The sequence below is a fragment of the Trachurus trachurus genome (assembly GCF_905171665.1).
Source record: "Trachurus trachurus genome assembly, chromosome: 21".
Classification (NCBI taxonomy): domain Eukaryota; kingdom Metazoa; phylum Chordata; class Actinopteri; order Carangiformes; family Carangidae; genus Trachurus; species Trachurus trachurus.
The window spans coordinates 35,257,622-35,274,501 of NC_139899.1; the positions used below are offsets into that span (position 1 = coordinate 35,257,622).

The following is a 16,880-nucleotide window of genomic DNA, read 5'->3' on the forward strand; positions in this document are numbered from 1 at the left end:
TGCAAGTTAATTATACATTTAATTTCAATTTTTAACCCTTTTAAGATAAGCTAAACCGTCATTGACCCATATATAGGACAGTGGAGGAGATGGACAACAGCACCACCCAGTGGCTCAAAGTAAGAACTGCAACGTCCTCCAAACAACACTGGGTCATCAGCTCCTTCAGGTGTAAGGTTTGGTAAAGTTCTGTGTTTTGTGCGTTGATATTTCACTTCCCAGTGGAAACGGACTAACCGTCTGTTGTTTTTATCATGTTTTTTCTTTTTCTCATTCACCTCTAATTAAATTTCAAAAGAAACGTTTTCACCAGCGCAGTAGTGAACAGTAACACATACTCGAGTTGTTCTTCAGGAGTTTGTGAGTTTGTTTTAGGAACTTCAGACTTTTCCTCCTTCAAACATAAACACTGACGTCAGACAAAAACCAATCAGAGCCTGTTCCTAACGAGGCCTCATGAGATGAAGACTCTTCACACAGACTGATCTGAGGTCTGTCTGAGATTAAAAAAGACAAATTCAGATGTTTGCTGAGTGGAACTAGAGCACTGGAAGAGAGAGTAACGACACCACCATTGACTCCTGTGGTAAGGGTTTTGCGCCCCTAGTGGCAGGATATGAGTATTGCAAAAGCGCCCAGAAAACCCATTGACTCCAATGTATGTGTGTTGCCCACTTGCCTGTAAATTGATGAAAACGGCCGTGTTTTGTTTTTAGGTGTCTTGGTCATATCAAATTACACTTATAATTTGTTTATTACAAAATGTAGATTGAAACATTAATGTAGACAACTGTTTGTTTTTACTCTCCTATGTGTTAATGTTTATCTGTAAAGGATCCTCAATGATGCTATTAACGTGGGTGATCTATAAATGTCCTTAAATTATTGAAAACACCACACTGCTCATTCACCAACAATGCAGAGATGTCAGTTCTTTTGTAAAACCCATATTCCTCCACCAGGAGGCGCTTCTATTGGACCAATGCTGTCCTTACTCTCGTTCCGACTTGCCCATCACACTTAAGTCACTGCACTTGTTTTAATTCATTTCATTATTTCTTCCTTGGTGCTTTATGCTGTTAATATTTGATATGTGCTGTTTTTTATGCTGTGTTTTTTTTGCTTATGATATGTTCTGATGTTCTGTATGAAATTTATTTCTGTGAGGCAACCTTGAGTGCCATGAAAGGCGCCATACAAATAAAATCTATTATTATTATTATTATTATTTTACAGAGCTCTAAGTAGAACACCATTAGACTCCTCACTGACTAAAAACAGTCAACATCTCACTTTGTTTAGTTGCCGATCAGCTGTTCGCTGCTGTTGCGTCTTTTTCTTCTTCAGGTTCTTCAGTCTGTAGATTTCACTGCTCAAACTGACTCCAGAGCTGCAGCGGTGGATTCTTCACAGAAACACAGAGGAACAATCTGAACCACTCATCTCAGCGACATCCTGACACGTGTTAAAGCCAGGAATGATCTTCTTCCTGTATATAGAAGACTCAGACCCAGTGAGGACGAGGAGACGGGTGTGTAGTGCTGAAATCATGCTTTATTAAATCAGTAATGCATCAAACTCCAGGAGGATGAAATATGTTTCTACATCAACAGATCAGTTAAATCAAAGTGCAGGGGGACAGGTCTGCTCCTCGTCTCCGTCGGTCACAGCAGGTGGAGTCGCTGTGTCGAGCGGAGACGACCCTGACGACTGACAAGTGAAAAGACTACACGCTAAAAAACAACCACACTCAAACACACAAACACGTTTACCTAAGTGTCCTCCGGGAGCCGGCGCTGCTCGTGCACAGCAGAGTCCGGCTGGGCCCTCAGCTAAAGGCCAGGTGATGGAGAGTGGTGAGAGGCCGAGCCGGCCGTGCTGTGGCAAGAGCAGCGCTCTTATTAAAATGATCTAAACGCTGAGTGTGCAGGCCGCTCGCACGCTCAGCAGGTCATCAAATCATGGTGGTGTGACTCAGTCGGTCCGAGCACAAGGCCGGTTCCTGCTGCTTACAAGAGGGTGATGCAAACAGCACTCAGGGTCTTATGCTCATGGATACGACTCATAGGAAGCTGTGATATCACACGCACTGATGGCGCGTCCATAACATTAACTTAAGTCTTTGTTTCTGGTTCAGATCTTCAGCAGGGAGCCTCTCTACCTGCTGAGGCAAACTTACAGACTTCAACGTACTGTTGAGGCACAGAGTTTAGTTTCTTAGTTTGACAGGGTATTCGTTCCAGGTGAAACTTTCTCCTGTGAAAACATTTGTTCTTTAGTTTCAGTTAATATTATTGTCATAAATAACAATGCATACATTTCCCATAACCGTTAAATTCGGCTATATACATTATGTACATGTCACAGAAAAGAGGTTCAAAAATCCTAAGTCATAATTGTCCAATATGGCACATTTTATAACAACTTTAGACTTTAGTCTAGTTTGGCATAAATTAATGTCAAGATTGGTACAAAAATAGTTCATATTTACAAGAAGAGAAATCCAGATCTTTATCAAGTAAATTATTGTTGCTAATAAAAGGTTCTGGATCAGGGAACGGGGGATAAATTATCTTATTTTTTCTTTTTACATGGACCGAATGTGAATGTTGACAGTTGCCGAGTCGGAGCCGAGCTCGTTGTTCAGTCGGAGCGTGTAAGCTCCGGCGTCATCCTCCTTCACTGCAGAGATGACGAGGGTGGACAGGTCGCTGGTGTTCTCCACACGGTAGCGCTCGTCCCCGTTGGGGAGGATCCGACCGGAGCGCACCCACTCCACGGAGGGGGCGGGGTCTCCGGAGAACAGCCCTTCCACCTTCAGGGACTTCCCCGGTTCGATGCTGACGTCGTGTGGAAGAGCTTCGATCTTCGGTGGAGAACCTGTGACACGGGGAACGAGGTCAGAGAACGAACACAGAGCTCCGGAAGTTTCCATCATGTCCTCACTTGAACTGATGTTGACGTCACACACTGCAAAAACTCAAAATCTTACCAAGAATATTTGTCTTATTTCTAGTCAAAATGTCATTTCTAGTCAAAACAAATCTCATTATACCTAAAATAAGACTCATCACATAAAAAAGTAGCTTGTTTTTTTAAGACATTTTACTTATTTCAAGCATATTTTCACTTAAAATAAGTGACAGTTCTGACAGTGGAGCAAGTTTTTCTTTCTTATTACAAGCACAAAAAACATCCTTTTACTCGCAGATTTTTCTACTTATTTCAAGTGAAAATTAGTTTGAAACAAGTGACAATTATGTAAAAACAAGTTCATTTTTAGGTGATGAGTCTTGTTTTAAGTGGAAAGAGTTTAGTTTTGACTAGAAATTAGACATTTTGACAAGAAATAAGACAAATATTCTTGGAAAGATTTTGAGTTTTTGCAGTGCAGTCACATAAACAAAGCAGCATCTTCATGAACAGGTTGTTGTTGGCGTGCTGCTGTAGCTTTCAGGCTAATGAGCAACATGCTAACCTGCCTGGAACATGCTAATGCTTCTCAGCGACAGCAGCACGCCACGCCTTCCTGGGAGTTTTACTGCTGAAGGTTTGATGTCTTGCGACTGTGACGTAAACATTTAATCATTATCTGATGATGTCACACAAGGAACTTTTCACATCACACTCATCCTCACGTTCTTTTCTCTCAGATCAGCTCAGACCTCCTGTGAAGCTACAGGAGCAAGTCACCCACTGACTTAGGCAACTTGTACAACAAAGCTCACCTCTTTTTACCCCGGTGGTGAGGGCCCTCATCGAGGAGGAAGAGGAGGAGGAGGAGGCTTCAACATGCGAGTGAGCGGCCATTTCCATCATTTGGCTGCTGGAGCTAATGGAAACCATTGACTCAGCCTTCATGGCAGACATGCTACTTGCAGACATGCTCTCAAAAGAGTACTGGCTGCTGCTGGCCTGCATGGCCTGCATGGCCTGCATGGCCGTCTCCATGTGTTGGGATGAGGCGGAGAAACTTGAGTGCATGCTGGCAGCAGCATCAGCAGAAGCTCTTTGCTCCACAATAATCATTTTTGTTGGTTCTTCGACAAGAGCTGAGAATGCAAACAATAAGCACATGGCTGAAATCACATGTAGACAACCACAGTATACTCAGAGTAACTGTGTAGTGTTAGCTGAGGTGCCTTGGATTTCCATTTCCAGTGTTCAGATTTAAGATGTTTGGATCAATCCAAGTCATTTTAATCACAGTGGATTAAACACACAGAGACTTGTGTGTTTAATCGTGTTAGTTGACATTAAGCTGCAGTGGAAACTTACTGATGACGTTCAGGGATGTGGTCGCCGAGCACTGTCCAAACTGGTTTTTGGCTTTAATTGTGTATTTCCCAGTGTCTGCCACTGTGGCCTCACGGATTTCCAGAGTGTAGACGTGTTGAGAGCAGCTCAGTCTAATGTTTGATGTGGCCGATATCTGCAGAGAGAGGACGTGGTTAGGCTGTTTGGTTCCACACTTTGTCTCGACTAGAAAACAGAGCTTGCAAAGAGATGACTCACAGTCATGTTGTCTTTCAGCCACTCCACCTCAGGTGACGGCTCTCCGGCTACCTCACATGTGAATATGACATTTTGTCCTTCGTCCACAATCTGGGACCGGGGCTGCAGGAGGAAGTGTGGCGCATCTGAGCGCTTGGCAGGGTCAGAGGTCAGAGACTGGCCCTGTGTGATGGACATCTGGCTATGGGACGACACGACTTCCTTGTGGACCATTTCCTGTTTCACAACCTCCTCAGAGATCTTTGAGGCTGAAACATAGAGAGAGTTATTTTTTAGATGAGAAACAGTTTGAACGTTTGAAGCTGCAGGTGAAGGAAGGATCGGGTGTTTCTTACCTCGTACAGTGACGGTGCAGGTGGTTGACACCACTCCAGAGCTGTTGGCTGCAGTGCACCTGTACTCCCCACTGTCAGACACCTCTGATTCATAGATCTCAAGGTGAACAGAGCCAGACTCCTCAAAGATTTCATACTTCCCTCCCTGAGACAGAGCCTGTCAATCATTCAGACAGAATTCAGTTACTAACCAGTAGAAATGCATTGTTTCTTCTGTCCTACTTTAACTGTAAAAATCAGTACAATGATTGATGTGTTCATGGATCATCTTACCTTTCCGTTCTTCAGCCATGTGATGGTGGGTCTGGGCTCTCCTGTCACCTTCACTGACAGCTTGACTATAGAGTCAGAGTTTGCAGTGACGTCGCTCAGACCAACAGAGAAGGTCGGCTTCCTTTCAATGGTTGGTGACATCACTCTCTTTGGTGACTTGATTGGAGAAGTCACTCGTTCCTTCTCTGATGGAGTTGGCGATTTAGGAGTCGGGGACTTGGGTGTTGGGGATTTTGGAGTTGGAGATTTTGGAGAGACTGGAGACTTGACTCTCTGAGGTGACTTAACTGGCTCAGGAGACTTGACTCTCTGGGGAGATTTGACTGGTTCAGGGGATTTGGCAAGAGGGGACTTGGCCTCTGGAGAGGTCACTCTCTGAGGAGCGACTACTTTTTCCTTGGACTCAGATTTACGGATGGAGAGAGTGAAATGAGCCTCTTGTTTGCCCCCAGCGTTTTCCACCTCTAGAGTGTAGCTGCCTTCGTCCGACATCTCGACAGCGGAGATCTCAAACGACGAGTTGTATTGAGTTGAGACAATGTGGTGACGGGCAGAGGAACCAATAACTGCTCCTTCATGCATCCAGGTGATACAAGGTGCGGGTTCACCTGCCACATCACACTCAAACCTGGCCAGATCTCCCTCCTCCACTGTCAGAGACAGAGGTTTGGTGAGGATCTTGGCGGGAACACTGGGTGTCTCTCGTGGCCTCTCAACAACAGTGGTGGTCTCCTTTACAGTTTCTTTCACACTCTCCCTCACTGTAGTTTTTGAGGAGGAGACATGATACACCTCTGTTCTGGTCATTTCTGGCAGATGGGAGGATGGAGGCTCCTCGTCTCTGCGGAGTGAAGAGAAGGCAGCATATTCTTCTCCTGCTACATCTAATGTGGCATAGTCAGAAGTCTCTCCTTTGGCACTCTTGCAGACCACGCGGTAAGTGCCGCCATCTTCAGTCACACAGTTGATGATCTGGAGGGTCAGAACACCACTTATATTGGTCATGTGATATTTGTGGCTCTGATGAATCTCTTTTCCATTGTGGAACCACTTCACTTCTGGTTCTGGTTTGGCCTGAACATTCAGGGTGAACCTTGTGTTGGTGCCATAGGGTACACGATGAGATCTCAACCTGATGGTGATGCGTGGGGCATGGTCAAGACTGAACGGGGCCTGAGTGACCACCTCAAACTTCCTCTCCACTGACCTTCTCTCTGATCTCAAAGCCTGTTTCCTCTCCTCATACCTGGATGCAAAGTCAACTTTTGGATAGACTATATCTGTCTTCACAGCCCTTTCTGGGGTAGGAGATCTTCTCCTCTCCGGTTCAGGCATGGGAAGTTTCTTAATTGGTTTAGGAATATATTCGGAGGTAAAGGCCGTCAGGTGTTCAGATTCAACGCCCTCAGAGTACGCCGTAACCGTGACGGTTGACTTCTGTTTCGTGGTTCGTGTCTTCTCCTCAAACTCCATGCGTTTGAGTTCACTCTTGTAAGAGGAGATTCTCTGAGCAGTTTTGTGTGGACGCAGCAGTTCCTGATCTTCTCTCTCTGCATAAACCCTCTGCTTCTCTCTTGGAGGTCTATGTGTGGTTTTGTCATGACGCTGGCGGAGGTCAACAAAACTTGGGCCGGCCTCGTATTTAGATGGAATTCGGTAAGAGTCGTATCTGTGGACCTCTTCTCCCTCCTCATCATCACTGTATGCTCTTCTGGGAGACGAGGGGCGCAGGGCAGACAGTTCAAAGCGAACTGGGCTGAGGCTCGGTGGAGAAGCAGAGTAGCCAAGCTCCAGCTCTTCCTCCAGACGAAGCCTCTCCTCCTCAGTTCTCTTCATGGACAGGTACTCGTCCACAGGCAGCAGCAGTTCCTCATCTGACAGGTCACCCAGGGACCTCCTCCTGATCCTGTGGTAGGCGTCTATCTCAGGGGAAGGAGTGCGGTGCCTTGCAGGCCTCACAGTCTCCAGGTCATCCTGGGTCATGGATGAGATGCGCCACTTTGGCTTATACTGGTCCTTGATCCTGATTGGCACCTCATAGAACTGCTCCCACCTGGACAGGCGAATACGCTTCATCCTCTTCTGCTTGATTTTGTCCATAGGCTCAGGGAACTCGTACTGATCTCGCAGCTTCTTGTACCATTTCATGTCAGAGAATGGTTTGAAGTGTTTTATTTCCACGTCCTCCTCGAGAACAGCTGGGTTAATGACACGGGGCGCAGGGACATCGTAAGGCATACGCAGCCTCTTCTCATCCGCACGCTTCTTCCTTTCCTCTTGTTCTTTCTTTATCTCAGCCTCAGTTTTCTCACCCTTTTTAGTTGTCACAGCGGGTTTGAACATGGTGGCTGCCTCCCGTACAGCTTGTACTGCTGCAGGTGGCAGAGGAGTAATAACAGTGCCGGACAAAATCTGAGACAGCCTCACCTTTTTGTCTAATTCCTCCTTTCTAGCTGCCTTCTCTTTCTCCTTTTGACTGGGCTCATATTCCTTCTTTACATGAGCAACACGCTCAACTTTGAGTGTGGCCTGGCAACTGGCAGATCCAGCAGAGTTTGTCGCAGTAACCCTGTACACGCCAGAGTCCTCAGGAAGAGTGTCTCTCACATGAAGGATGTAGTAATCCAGGCCCTCATGAACAACCTCAATTGATGGTCCAAAGGCCAGAGGTGTGCCATCCTTCTCCCACTTCAGTGTGGGATGACCTGATACTCTGATCTCAAAGCGCACCTTCTGGCCCTCTCTGCACTCAACGTTTGCTAGCAGGCGTTTGAACATGGGCCTCAGGGTAAGGTCTGCTGGTTTAGGGCGAGGAACAACAGTGAGACGACACTTGCAGCTGTCATCACCATACCTGTTACGGGCTACAACACTGTATTCAGCATCATCTTCCTTGTCAAGATCGTGGATGATCAGCTGGTACAGACCCTTGTCAGTTATGAAGGTATATTTCTTGTCATCCTGTCCAGGGATAAGTTTCTGTCCTGACTTGTGCCACATGACGCGAGGCTCAGGGTGAACAGTGATGGTGACACCAAAGCGCACATCCTCACCAATGTAAGCTGTACGGTTGACCAGAGGAAGGGTGAACTCTGGTGGTTTCTGAAGCATTCTGGCTGTGTCAACTCTGCGCTTCGTTCTCTTGACCACACGAGTAGTGAAGAAGTCACGGTACTTTCTAACGCCGTTGATAAACAGCTCTGCATAGGCGCTATCCTCACCATACTCATTCACAACCTTACATCTGTAGGTGCCATCATCTGCTCTTGTGACCTTGCTAACAGTGATTACAGCCAGGCCATCCTCATAGTCAATTTCATACTTGTTACCAGCCTCGAGCTGTCTGACTCCACAGTACCATGTCACTTCAGTAGTGCTATCGTAGTTGTCAATGTTGCAGATGAATTTCACATTGTCTCCCTCATTGGCCACTGCGTGAGTAACCTGGCCTGCGAGAGGGCCGTGTTCAAATGGAGCGATCTTCACCTTGGCAACAAAGACACCGCGTTGGGACCTAATGGAGCCACCACAGGCCACACGGGCTGCAGAAATAACTGTGCTCCATTCTTTCCTCACCATCGACTGGTAGTATCTCTTGTGTCTGCCGGTTGGGATCGCTCTGCCACTGATCTCCTCCACAGGCTTGGTGAGCCAGGGATGTGCCAGGGCCTCAGCAGCACTCATACGGTGTTTGCGATCCTTTGTCATTAGGCGGTCTGTGAAGTCTAATGCCTCAACACTGACGTGTGTGAAGGACTCATCATCATAACTGTATGCAGCATTGGAGATGTTGTCAATCATCTGTTGGTTGGTTTCAGCTGTGAATGGATTGAGTCCACTGAGGAGCACATAGGCAAGGACACCAACGGACCACATGTCAGTGACAGTACTGACCATGTCACACTGGTGGATCTCGGGGGCAGCATACTCTGCAGTGGTATACTGAACCTTGATCTGGTCTCCAGGAGTCAGGTGTCTGGACTGGCCCAATTCAATGATCTTCACATTTGAACTGGTTCTGGTTGTGTACACAATGTTCTCTGGTCTGATGTCAAAGTGTCCATAACTCTGAGTGTGCAGGAACTCTAGAGCTGAGCAGATCTGTCTAATGTAGTTAGCGACCTCACGTTCGTTAAGCTCAAACTCAGCTGAGCTGAGGCGCTCAAAGATGTCTCCACCAGAAATGAAATCATAGATCATCACCAGCTCTTCAGGGCTGTCGAAAGACTCATGGAGGAGGAGGAAGCTGGTGTGTTTGGCCAGTTTCAGTGTTGCAATTTCCTTCTTGACAATGGCTTGATCAGCACCTCTCACTTTGACAAATTTAGCCATGTAAGTCTTCTCAGAGCTGATGTCAACACAACGATGGACAATACCAAATTGACCTCGGCCCAGTTCCTCTGCAATAGCATATTTGTTGTGCAGATTCTTGGCATCAGAGTTTGGAGCCTTGCCCTTGGGGACACGTCCGGTGTCGTCAACCTCCCTGTCATAGAGCAGAACTCTGGACTTGTCTTCCTTGGTCATGACAGGTCCACTGGTCTCAGATGGAGCACTTTGTCCAAACTTGTTCTCGGCAATCGCTCGGAACTGATAGCTGGTTCCTCCAAACAGATTGATCACTGTGTAGCGGGTGTCACGGGACTGGGCAACACGCTCCCACCTCTCAGCAGTGGTGGGGCATTTCTCAATGATGTAGCTGATGACCCTGCTGCCACCATCATTTGCTGGAGCCACCCAGTTCAGTGTGACTGAGTCTCTGGACACATCACTGGCTTTCATACCACGTGGAGGATCAGGCACATCAGCCACATCCAGCTCAACTGTCTGTTGGTCAATGCCAAATCTGTTCTTGGCACAAACAATGTAGAAACCAGCATCCTTTTTCTCCACACCATTGGGGAACACCAGGGCAGTAAATGACCTGGTGACAATGACCTGGTAGTGGCCGTTGCTGTCAATGAGATCTTGTCCCTTCTGCCATGTAATGACAGGATCTGGTTTGCCACTGAAAGGAATCTTGATATTGACCACCTCTCCGCGCAGGGCAGGGATGGCTTCCTTGTCCTTCAGGTTCTTTGGCAAGTGGATCTTGGCAGGGACTAGAAATTAGAGAATATATTTTAGTGAAATATCATGCTTTATTAAAAGGAAATGGTTTAATATGTTTATATTACATATTACAAGTCATTTTAATAAGACTAGGAGGAATAGAATAGGAGAATAGATATGTGAGCTTACCTTCAACATCCAGAGAGACTGTAGCACAGATGGATCCTCCCTGGTTCGTGGCTCTGATCTGATAGACAGTGGAGTCTTCCTCATCAGCCTCAGTGATGACCAGCTGGTGGTAACCTCCCTTAAACTCCTGGATCTTGATCTTCTTTCCATCAGAGTGGATTTCCTTTCCTCGTCTGAACCATTTAATCACAGGCTTGGGCTGTCCGGTGATCTTGCAGACCAGGGTGGCATTGCTCTTGTACTTGACGCTCATGTTCCTCAGCTCCTCCTTGAAAGCAGGTGCACGGACATCAACGGCTGTGGCTGGAATCATAGGAGTCGTCTCCTCACTGTAGTCACTCTGGCCTCCCAGGTTCTCACACTTCACACGGAAGATGTGCTCGACGCCCTCAGTCAGATGTTTGACGGAGAAGACCGTCTGCTTGATCTCGTCCGTGGTCACCGGAGTCCATTCGGTCCATTCCTTCTTGTCCTTCTTGTGCTTCTTCTCAAGGCAGTAGCTCTTGATCTTGGAGCCACCATCGCTGAGTGGAGGCTTCCAGGAAACAACGCAGGAGTCCTTGGTGATTCCAGACACAACTGGGGACTGAGGTGGTGATGGTTTCTCTGTGGACCGGAATATGAAAATCAGTCAGCACTTGTGCACAGTGTACCTGGGGATGTCTTCACAACTGATCAGATATGATGCATTGCAGCTTTGTGCTTAATTTAGGTAGTATTTGTAAACTGAATGAATGAAATGAAAATCTTAAGTGACATTATATTACACATACCCAGCTGGCTCTTGATAAGAATAGGCGAAGTCAGCTCCAGTGGTTCACTGTTGCCATAGCGATTCTGGGCGTACACGCGGAAGAAGTATCCGGCACTGTCAATAAGGTTGGGGACACGGCAGGATGTGCCGTTAATGGAGGATGACACCAGTTCCCACTCTGTGCCTTCCTTGTCCTCACGCTTCTCCACAATGTAGTTGGTGATCATGCAACCGCCGTCGTCCTTGGGAGGCTTCCAGCTGATGATGACAGAGTTCTTCAGGAGGGCGTCCAGGACAATGGGACCCTGAGGCACATCAGGTTTGTCTGGAAAAAGTTGAAAGTGTTGCAGTAATGTCAGTAGTGAAGAGAAAGTAAAATTATAGCTTAATGAATGAATGTGTCGCTCCACTTATTACAACAGTTCACATTAACATACCATAAATTTCCACAGTGAATGGAGTGTCAGCTCTGCCGAAGTGGTTGTGCAGCCTGATCCTGTATTTTCCTCCATGGACTCTGCGCTGCACATTCTTAATGACCAGGTGTGTGTAGTGCTCTGTGGTCTCAATGCTGATATCATCTGTGTTCTCCAGGGTCTTTGCTCCATGCAGCCACATGATCTTTGGCTCGGGACGGCCAATGTATGCGGCATGGATGCGTAAAGTGGTTCCCAGACCAGCATAGTAGATGTCCTTCAGTGGGTAGTCAGGGTGGAAGGATGGAGCAGCCTCCAACACCAGGACACCTGAGGTCTCGGCATCTCCAGCATCATTGATGGCCTTGCAGGTGTACTCTCCCTCATCTTCCTGCTGGTCGGTCATGATGGACAGGGAGTGGTTGCGACCATCAGAGCTCATCTCGTACTTGCGGGACTCGACAATCTCCTTGCCGGCATGATACCACTTGATTTCAGGAACAGGTCTGCCGATGATCTGGCACTTCATGACAGCAGGCTGGCCAAGCTTGGTAGTTACTTCATCCATTTCCTTTCTCAGGCTTGGTTTAGTTTCAACTATAAATACAAAACAAGAGTCAGTTATTTGTTTTGTTAAGTCAATCTGTAAAAATACGTTGGGTAAATGCTGGTACATTATTTTGACACTGGGGTTCAGTATACTCACCACTTAGTTTGGTCTTGATGCATGTGACAGTCCTACGAGGTCTGCTCATTCCAGTTTCATTCTCAGCAAACACTCTGAACTCGTACTCTGTGGCCTCAGCCAGTCCACGCATGGTGAACTCCATTTGTTTCAGCCTGTCCTTATTGCACTTCTTCCATGTGCTCTCGACTGATTTCCTGTACTCTACCCAATAGCCCAGGACCTCCTTTCCTCCGTCACACTCTGGAGCTTGCCAGCGGATAGCAATTAAGTTGTTTGTCACGTTGACCGTGTCAATCTCACCTGGTTGGCTCGGCTTTTCTGTAAGGAAAAAAGTCAAATACAAGTTAGTTTAATCAACAGCTCATATTATGTGTCTTATGGACACCCACAATGTATCTGTTTTTGATTCAGGTTTCAGTATTATTCACATTTGACTGTCACATGCCTATCAATTGATCCATAAACTATAGCAATTACCATGATATCAATATTGGTAATTACAGCTTATTTTAGGGGAGGAGACTCACCAAATGGATCCTTGCAAGTGACGGGATCAGACACAGGACCAGCCTCACTCTCACCAATATCGTTGACAGCTACAATACGGAACTGGTATTCTGCATCAGGGGTGAGTCCAGGCAGAGTGAACATGGTAGAGGAGATCTTGGTCTCATAGCGGGACCATGTCTCAGAAGACACCAGCTTGTATTCAACAAAGTAGCCAGTAATGGCAGAACCGCCGTCATCCTTGGGTCTGGACCAGGCCAATGCCACAGAGCTCTTGGTGACATCCATGATCTCTGGTGTGGTGCTTGAGGGCTCAGGAGGACCTGGTATTGACAACATACATTTTTTTAGTCATCACTGAATGACAGAGACAAAGGATACAAATGGTAAAATAACTGTTTTACTTACAAAGAGGGGTCTTAGCCATCAATGGCTCCTCTGACTTCAGAGAGGCACTAACACCGAAGGAGTTCTCAGCTGTGACCTTGAAGTGATACTCTGTTCCCTCCCTCAGGCCTTTAACAACCAGATGAGTGTCGGTCACTCTGGAGTCCACAGTGTACCAGGCATTTCTGGTTGCCTCACGTCTCTCCACAATGTAACCCAGGATCTCTGAGCCACCGTCTTCAGTGGGTGCCTTCCAGCACACCTTGACAGAATTGGCCTGGATGTCCTCAAAGACCATCGGTCCCTCTGGAGCATTTGGCCTTCCAATGACCTTGACCTTGATTTGGGCCTTCTTCTTACCAACCCTATTCTCCAGCAGGAGATCGTACATGCCAGAGTCACTCCTCTCAGCTCCCTTAATCACCAGCTCACTGGCATCCTCAGTGGAGGCAATCATGGCCTTGGTGGAGACAGCACCGCTATCCTTCAACCACTTGCAGGTTGGATGAGGTTTGCCCTTGATGGGTACAGAGAGTCTAACCACTCCTCCATGGCGGACCACATACACATCTTTGTATTTCAGCTCCAGGTCATAGTCAGGAGATTCTGGAAAAGAGCAATATATACATTTCAGTTTTATCCTTTATTAGTAAGCATACAAAAATGATCTCAGTGTGAATGCAGTTATTATGACCACCACGTCCTTACCGAGCATCTCAGTCACAGTGACAGTTCCGGGCACTTCAGCAGGCTCACCAGAGCCACCAGCATTGCAGGCCATCACACGGAATTTGAACTCTTCTCCTTGTGGCATTTTGGTCAGTGTGTACTCGCAGATCAGAGATGGGGTGGTGTTGCACTTGATCCATGCCATAGTGCCAACCTTCTGCATCTCAATCAGGTAACCATCCACTCTTGCGTCTCCCTCATCATCAGGAGGACTCCAAGCCAATGACACAGAGGACTTGGTGGTGTCGGTGATCCTGGGGTTCTGAGGACAGCCAGGTGGATCTAAGTAAGAGAGAAAAGCATGTCAGTATCTCAGGCTTCAATGGTGTGAGTCTACTTGCTCTGTGAAGATTTGAGCCATCACACTATGTAACTATGAATACACGGTATTATGCTGAAACCTAAAACAACAAATATGAATCAAAGCTTTCTTTCAAACTTTTCTTTTACCGATGGGATCTGTTGCCACTGCCGGCTTTGAACACAGACTGGGTTTGCTCTGTCCTCTGGCATTGATGGCAGTGATTCTGTGTTCATACTCCAAGCCCTCGATCAGCTCTGTTGACCTGTATCTGGTCATAGTGACAGGGTTCTTGTTGGCGCGCACCCATCTGTCAGACCTCACTTCTTTGCGCTCAATGATGTAGCCAGAAACGTCAAGGCCGCCATCTTCCTCTGGTGGCTCCCAGGCCACAGTCATGCCATCCCGAGAAACATCAAAGACGACTGGACGGCCGGGAGGTCCAGGCACATCTATGAGGGAGAGGAATGTGGTTATTTAGTTTATAAATAAATATATAGCACAGCTACATCGGGTGAATTTGCAATCCCAGAGTCTTACTCTTCAAGCTCTTGCAGGTGACGATCTCAGACTGTAGGAAGTCTCCAGTGCCATAGCGATTCACAGCAGCTGCACGGAAGACGTATTCATCTCCTTCAATCAGGTTCACAAACTTGAATGTTGGTCGGCTAACAGAGTCACTGACAGGCACCCAGCCAGGTCTGTGAGCATCACGCTGCTCCACCACATAGCCACTGATGGGAGCTCCACCATCTCTTGCTGGAGGATCCCAGCTGCAGGTGACGCATGTTGCATCAATCTCATCAAGCCTGAATGGTCCACTTGGTTCATCAGGTTTGGCTAGTGAAAGGGGATTAATACAAATAAATACAGTTACAGTCAGTTTGACTAAAAATCTTAATAAATACATGGTATGGTCTGTAATCTAATCTTCTTTACTCTAGCCTGCAACCATGAAGCAGCATTAATAAGTAATTAAACAGTAACAAACAAAGAGAATTTCTTACAGAGGACGACGACCTTGATGACCTCTGTGATGACACCAACGACATTCTTCACCTCCAGGCTGTAGTCACCAGTGTCGTTGATGGTGGTGTCAGACATAGTCAGCTTGGAGAACTTGCCAGTGCTCTTGATCTTTACACGGTCTGTGACTTTCAACTTGTTTTCGTGGAAATACCAAGAACAGACGGGAGGAGGCCGGCCAATGATGGGCAGGTCCAACTCCAGAGTCTTACCAGCCAGAACATTGACAACCTTCTGAGGAATGCTGGAGAAGTCCACCATGGGCATCACTGGGAGGGAAAATGAGAGATAACAAATTAATATAATCACTGGTGATAACAGCTGAGAAGTAGATGGTGAACTAAGGTGTAACAACAGTTTGTAACTACTGCTGAGCGGAAAATCTTGCTTGTTAATAAATGTTGTTTGCACATTTATGGAGGCAAGAAAATCAACGTCATCTGCCATTTAAAACTTTTTCACTTTTGGTCGGATAGCCAGAGGATTTTCTGAATGCATGCTTTTAGTTGCTGTTACCTCTCTGTTCCTGTACTGTGATGGCTGTAACAAGCTCTTTGGGCTCGCTGGCTCCCCGGCTGTTGACTGCTTTGATTCTGAACAAATACTGTTCCTTTTCATTCAGCTTCTCAATAGTGTATTCAAAGTCTGTGAGCTTCAATGTGGCAACCTTCATCCATTTGTCGGTGCCAAACTTGCAGGCCTCAATGACATAGCCTGTCAGTCTGCTGCCACCATCATGCTCAGGCTTCTCCCATCCCAGGGAAACAGTGCTCTTGGTGACGTCAATCACCTCCAGCTTGTTTGGTGGCAAAGGCACCTCACAAACCAGGATCACATCAGGGGTCTCAGAGGGCTCTCCAATTCCATAAATGTTTTCAGGGAGGACACGGAAGTAGTACAGCATGCCCTCCATCAGACCGTCAATCTTGTAGGATGTCTTGCTACACTTGGCAGTAACAGTCTTGTAGGCTCTCATGGAAGCCTCACGCCTCTCGATGATGAAGTTGTTGACAGGAGCGCCGCCATCCACAGCTGGAGCTTCCCAAGAGATGGTGGCAGAGTCTTTGGTAAGTTCTTTGATCTTGAGTGGTCCAGTTGGTCCAGGAGTGTCTGAAAACAAGAATTCATCATGTAGTTACTTTTTTTGGTGTTTGCTTCGAAATTTTGTCCAATGGAGGTCCATGGTCTAATTTGTATCAATTCAGGGGTCCTTGATGTAAAAAACTTTGTGAACCACTGGTGTAGTGTGTACCTGTGCAATATTTTCATTCAGACACTTACCATAGACCTTGACCAGAATGTTGACTTCCTGTTTCCCCGCAGAGCTCTCAGCCACCAGTGTGTACTTGCCAGCATCGTAGCGGTGGACCTTATCAATGATGAGTGTGGTGGATGAGGGGTTGACCTCGATGAAACCTCTGTTGTGGAGATCGACGCCAGGCTTACTCCAAGTGATTGCAGGAGTGGGACGACCAGTGACATGGACAAACATGCGGAGGGAGCCACCGGCACGGAGGCAAATGGTCTTCTTGAGATCATCATGGAGCTCAAAGTCAGGAGGTTCTGTAGGAGAGGATGGGATGATTAGAATAAACTCTTACTTTTAATGTTGGTGATACAATAATTAAAATTCTATTATGTCATAAAAGGATGACGAATAAAGTTTTCAGTATTTGAGGAAGAAACCAAAGCATTTCTTGCCATGTGA

The 16,880-nt window shown here is 46.8% G+C and overlaps 1 protein-coding gene across 1 annotated transcript in view; it reads right to left on the minus strand.

Moving 5' to 3' along the window:
• Window positions 1-1,534: 1,534 nt before the first annotated feature.
• Window positions 1,535-16,880, minus strand: part of LOC311004175 (titin-like) — a 239,473-nt gene continuing 224,127 nt past the window's right edge. The window contains exons 217-234 of the mRNA XM_083996121.1: window positions 16,454-16,735; window positions 15,689-16,282; window positions 15,154-15,441; window positions 14,687-14,986; window positions 14,296-14,598; window positions 13,825-14,127; window positions 13,138-13,722; window positions 12,750-13,052; window positions 12,241-12,540; window positions 11,556-12,131; window positions 11,138-11,443; window positions 10,365-10,970; window positions 5,124-10,225; window positions 4,851-5,007; window positions 4,516-4,763; window positions 4,279-4,432; window positions 3,660-4,052; window positions 1,535-2,880 (exon numbers count right to left, since the gene is read on the minus strand). Of these exons, the coding sequence (XP_083852247.1) occupies window positions 2,588-2,880; window positions 3,660-4,052; window positions 4,279-4,432; window positions 4,516-4,763; window positions 4,851-5,007; window positions 5,124-10,225; window positions 10,365-10,970; window positions 11,138-11,443; window positions 11,556-12,131; window positions 12,241-12,540; window positions 12,750-13,052; window positions 13,138-13,722; window positions 13,825-14,127; window positions 14,296-14,598; window positions 14,687-14,986; window positions 15,154-15,441; window positions 15,689-16,282; window positions 16,454-16,735 (11,093 nt within the window). The 3' untranslated portion in view covers window positions 1,535-2,587. The remainder of the gene's footprint in view (window positions 2,881-3,659; window positions 4,053-4,278; window positions 4,433-4,515; window positions 4,764-4,850; window positions 5,008-5,123; window positions 10,226-10,364; window positions 10,971-11,137; window positions 11,444-11,555; window positions 12,132-12,240; window positions 12,541-12,749; window positions 13,053-13,137; window positions 13,723-13,824; window positions 14,128-14,295; window positions 14,599-14,686; window positions 14,987-15,153; window positions 15,442-15,688; window positions 16,283-16,453; window positions 16,736-16,880) is intronic.